Source organism: Sinocyclocheilus rhinocerous, unplaced genomic scaffold, assembly GCF_001515625.1.
Source record: "Sinocyclocheilus rhinocerous isolate Xijiao unplaced genomic scaffold, SAMN03320098_v1.1 scaffold1026, whole genome shotgun sequence".
NCBI lineage: Eukaryota > Metazoa > Chordata > Actinopteri > Cypriniformes > Cyprinidae > Sinocyclocheilus > Sinocyclocheilus rhinocerous.
In genome coordinates, this window is record NW_015659953.1 from 136,664 (window position 1) to 142,107 (window position 5,444).

The 5,444-nt window shown below is 36.1% G+C and overlaps 1 protein-coding gene across 1 annotated transcript in view; it reads left to right on the plus strand.

The window, feature by feature from the left end:
• Positions 1-5,444, plus strand: part of LOC107724684 (cytohesin-3-like) — a 26,815-nt gene that overhangs the window by 18,810 nt on the left and 2,561 nt on the right. The window contains exons 2-7 of the mRNA XM_016533696.1: positions 2,565-2,647; positions 2,886-2,950; positions 3,071-3,137; positions 3,224-3,342; positions 4,304-4,384; positions 4,593-4,705. Coding sequence (XP_016389182.1) covers positions 2,565-2,647; positions 2,886-2,950; positions 3,071-3,137; positions 3,224-3,342; positions 4,304-4,384; positions 4,593-4,705 — 528 coding nt within the window. The remainder of the gene's footprint in view (positions 1-2,564; positions 2,648-2,885; positions 2,951-3,070; positions 3,138-3,223; positions 3,343-4,303; positions 4,385-4,592; positions 4,706-5,444) is intronic.

The following is a 5,444-nucleotide window of genomic DNA, read 5'->3' on the forward strand; positions in this document are numbered from 1 at the left end:
GTTACTTTGCACTTTTTGTTAGAAAATGTTTTATTTACTATTTATTCAGGTTTTTTAAGGTATCTAATATTTTGATATTTAATTTCCATGATCTAAATATTCTAAAAAATAAAAAGTTTGTCATTTGGAAGTGTGTAGGCTTTCTTGCATTATTATGTTGTTACATTATGATTATATATTCAGTGGCATAAAATGGTCTTTAAAATGACAATGATATCGCTTATCGCAATTATTTCTGGGGCAATATATCTCACAACAAAAAGTTGTTATCGTGACAGGCCTAGGTGCAGACTCAGAGCAGAATTTAAGTTGTTAATCGCTGAAAATATTATGCAGATTATTATCCCCCGATCCACTCCGTGAAAGCGCGCATTTCTTATGCAAACACACCTCACCAGAAACACGGCATGTCGCAATCTGTGACGAAGCAGGCGAAGCAGAGCCAATCAGCGTTCGATTTTCCTGTCGTAAAACCATAAAACCTGTCATAAAACTTGTCATAAAGCTTCTTTAAGTGGCAATTTTTTAATTTGTAAGGAGCGGCCAGCGCGGGTTTTGCTGCTTACGGTCGCTGCTCAGGCTCACAGTCGTATGGATTCTGAAGATTTGGATTACAGCGCACAAATAAAATTAATCCTTTTTGTAATTTTGTTGCGATTTTTGGTGTATTATGTTTTATGGTTCTGTTGTCAGTCACAGCATGTCGGAGAAAACGCCTTTTGTGTCCTATGGCAAACAAAGTAAATATTACATAAGTAATTATTAAACGACTGCAGATATGTTATTCATTTTAAGGGTTTAAAGTGTAGTCTTGTTTAACATTGTGTATTCTTCAAAACGAGTTGGCAGCAGAAATCACACAGAATGAAATGTTATCATTTCATATTAAGTAAATGAGTAAACTTAATTTAATAATGTAATTGAAAACATTATGCCATTGATATGACAACTGAATACAATACAACATTAAATGTTAATGCCGAGATTTGAATATTCATAAGGATTCATTTGTAACTCTTTAAAGTTGTTCATACGTAAATAATTTAAGTTTTAGGTGTCATCAATACGTCAGATGCTCTAAAAACGTCAGTATTGTCGTAAAAACTTAAGTAAATGTACGTTTTGTTGAAACATATTTTATGAAAAATGCATACAAATTCTCATGAGATCACATTGCAGCGATTTTCAGTTGTGTCTAATTTAGGCTATTCCGAATTTAAAGAACCTGCAGTTTTTTTTTTTTACAAACAGCTGTAATAGTTTCTTAGCAAAGTGTCACTCATGCTGATGGAATGAAGCATTTGAATTGACAATTTTGCATACAGCCAACATTCCTGTTTTCCCACAAGACAAGTCATCCCTAGCCACTGATTTTTTGAGTGTTTCTTATTTTTCCTTTTTCCAAAAAATCAGCATAATGGTTTATATGAATAATATGGAAAGCAACTTGGTAATAATAATGCCTGCCAATCAATGCAATGTCTTGATGAAGACAAACTGATTTTCACAATGAGCCTCAGGACATTGTGGCTTAATTTCATGAGAATGGAATTTACTTCTGTTCTACTGATTTTTGCCAATTCTACAGGCAAGTTAGAGGCACAGAAGGTTCATATCTTGAAGGAATATTCTATTTTTACCCCATTTCTTCCATACTAGTTACATTTGACCATACCCAGACCAAACCCTGTTGTGTAACGAACAAATGGCTCCTCATTAAGATTTAGTATAGCGTTTATATAATGATAAAAGATAGAAAAAAAGACCACTGCACTCAATATAAAAGCTCAGAATGACTGCAATGAATCCCCCTATAATGTTATTGTTAAGGTTGAACCCTGATTCATGCACTCATTCTCAACTTCCCCTCCATTGTCATGAGGCAGAACCAGACAACCGCAGGAAGTTGCCCCTGCCCCTCATATTAGCCCGTCTCTTGTCTAATCCTGGTGCATCTGAGGTGCAGTTACATTATGTACTTATATATATTGTCCACATTTACAAGCAACTGATGTCCTCATCCAAAACACTCTCCTTCTTGTGAAAGTTTTGAGAAATGATAAAGTCAGTTCAGGAGATTATGGTCCTTTGTGACTTAATTAAGCATCTGAAACCTCTACAAAAGAGTTATATAACACCCACAGTGGAGTTTGCGATGCTCAATACATGTTTTGGCTTACAGTCTCTTATTTAGATGCAGGATGAATTTCACCATGGAAGGTCAAGTTGTCTTGAACATTTGGAATCATATCATAGGTGTCCTCAAGGAGTGAAGTACTTACATAAAATACTCGGTTTCCAGCCTAAAAGAAAAGCTTCTTTCTTGAGTACTAGGTTTTGGGTTGCCAAGGCCAGTTTAATTAACATTATTTATGAGGATAAATGTGCTCTGGATATTTTTTGTCTTACATAGCACTTTGGGATTTGAGTTTAGGTCAGGAATATAGCTCTTTTAACAAAAGATAAAGTATACAGCTTCTTTGGATGTCTTGTAGAATCTGTTTTTTCTTGGTTATCATTATTATTAGATGAACCATTTTAATGTCATATTTGTTTCTCAACAGTGCCTGAAGATCTCTCACTGGAAGAGAGAGATGAACTGTCCAACATTAGACAGAGGAAAAAAGAGTTGCTAGATGACATTGAGGTATCGGCTTTAATGTAGCTGTTATCTTTTTAAAGTCATTAATATATCTCAGTGATTGACATTTATCATGTCACCGTTCACTACAAGTTCCACCTGATGGGGGCTGAATGTCATTGGTTGCACGATGTATTTTATTATACACTGCATTCATTTGAAGAATATTAAGAATGATTTTTGGTGAATTTGATTAACTTCAGTGATATAACTTAAGTAACAACTTTTTCTGTGATTCTTGCAGCGGTTAAAGTTTGAGATCTCAGAAGTCATGACAGAGATTGAACATTTAACATGTGTCAGAGAGACGTATGTTACTTTTAGTTTTTCAGATTACAACGATTTGTTTAGCATTGAGACTAAAATAATATTAGTTCATATTTGTTATTTTAAAAGAGAACTTGAGAACTTTTTTTCACCACATTACAGCAAAAGCACTCAGAGGAACAAGCAGATTGCTGTTGGAAGAAAGAAATTCAATATGGATCCTAAAAAGGTATTATTGTTGCTATTTCTTTATTCACCTTACCTTATGTAAAATGATGTCCAGGTGAAGTGGCTAACATTTAAACATCTTTGCAGGGAATCCAATTTCTTTTGGAGAATGATCTTCTGCAGCACACACCTGAGGACATCGCACAGTTCCTCTATAAAGGCGAAGGCTTAAACAAAACTGTTATAGGAGATTATTTAGGGGAACGGTAAGTCGCATCGCTCTCGCTCACATAGCAAGACCAGTTTTGCTATCTGTGCAAATTATATGTGAGTTGTTAGATAAGGCCTTTCCATAAAAGATTCTGCTCTCTCAGGAAATTACTTCCCCTTTTGTAACAACAGAAAATGACCACAAGTTTCCAAAACAATATTTAGCATATTACCCAGACGGCATGAAGATGCCTTATCTCGCCCCTAACTGACATCTCTTAACACAGAATTGGATATAAAACATTATTATTGCCACCCAATGCTACACCTGTCAATATCAAGACAAATGAAGGTGTATAGTCTTAAAGGTCTGCAACAATTTAGCTGCTCAGCATTGCCCCCTGAGGGAGGTTTACAAAAAAAGAGAGACTAAGCATGATCTACAGTGTAATAGTTGTTGGATATAAAAATAGCTCTGTCTACGTAGGCATCCTGTCCAAGTTGATAACTGTTTTCTTGGCTATGCTCTAGCCTGAAGATCAGTTGTACAGTCATCCATTTCATTTTCTACTAGAAATTGTGGTCATAAACTACATATAGCAATTACTGTTAATTGTATTTACGAGGAAGAGCTGAAAGCTGTAATTATTGTGTCTCTGATTAAAAGAGTTTGGAAACATGGTTCTATCTTAGTTTGTGTAACAAGGCATATGCTGTGGTAAATCGCTTCCTTACACTTTATGTTCATACCTCTGCTTTTTTAAGACCCTTGCATGTATTCAAATTATGTTTTTTATATCCATACACCAAACATGGTCTTACACTAGTTAGTTGGTCTGAAACCCTGTTGTAGAAAACTGAACAAACGAACAGCGACTGACTCCTAAATGTCTAAAAGTCTATACTGTCTTTGATTGACCTCTGTTAAAATGAGTGCATGTATCTCTTGAGATGGAGCTTGGAGCGAATGAGGAAATAGCTATTGCTGATTAAACCTTTTTTTCTCATTATTTTTAGAGATGACTTCAACATTAAGGTTTTGCAGGCATTTGTGGAGCTTCATGAGTTTGCTGATCTCAACCTGGTGCAAGCATTGAGGTGAGATTGCTGTTTTCTCCACCATCCATTAAATCTATATGTTCTGAATATAATTAGAGCATAATGTGAGTTAAGCAAGCCATTCATTATCTTTGCATCACTCTTTTACTCTGTTAAAAAAATCATACATACTCATTAATTCCTTTAGGCAAAGGTCCATCAAATAGTCATTATAATTTTAAGTGTCATTCCCATTTCTCCCTTGCAGGCAGTTTTTGTGGAGTTTCAGACTTCCTGGTGAAGCACAGAAAATTGATCGAATGATGGAGGCCTTTGCTGCTCGATATTGCCAGTGTAACCCAGGTGTCTTTCAGTCCACAGGTACAGCTTTTATCAGAAGTAATCTTTACTTCTACCTGAACCCCTCTTTGTGGCACATCATTGGCCTTAAAGGGGTCATGAACTGAGAAATCAAAATTCCCTTGATCTTTTGACATATAAGGTCATTGTACCATAAAAACATCCTGTGAGTTTCAGAACTCAAAACCTTCTTGTTAGTCTAAAAACAGCTTATATCGAAGCCAAATCTGCCAAAACGACAGGTTGTGGAATGTGCCACTTTATGATGTAATAGTGTGGCTAAACCCCGCCTCTGCAGAAGAAGATCAACGCCTACTTCTACATCACTGCCTGTTTAGCCCCGCCCACCGATTCACGCTTGTAGTGTAAATAGCGAGAAAAACCAAATGCAGGTCTACACAGAAACCAAACTATAAAGATGGCTCCGAAGACAAGAAGACGCTGTACAGTGCCAATTTGTGGAAAAACACAGTCTTTGCATTGCCTTCCTTCTGATCCCAACATTAGGAAAGAGTGGATGAACTTTATTTATAATGAAGTTCCAGACCGCGTCAGTAAGAACTTGGTCCTTTGTTCTCTTCATTTTGCCGCGAATTTGTTTACAAACAAGGCACAATTCGATGCAGGATTTTCAGAAAGATTGAAACTGAAAGATGATGCTGTGCCGAGTCTGCCGACTATACTGGATCCGACAGCAATGTCGCAACACACAAGTGTAAGTAACTGTTTTTATTACGTGGTCACTATTGCTATGTCTGTT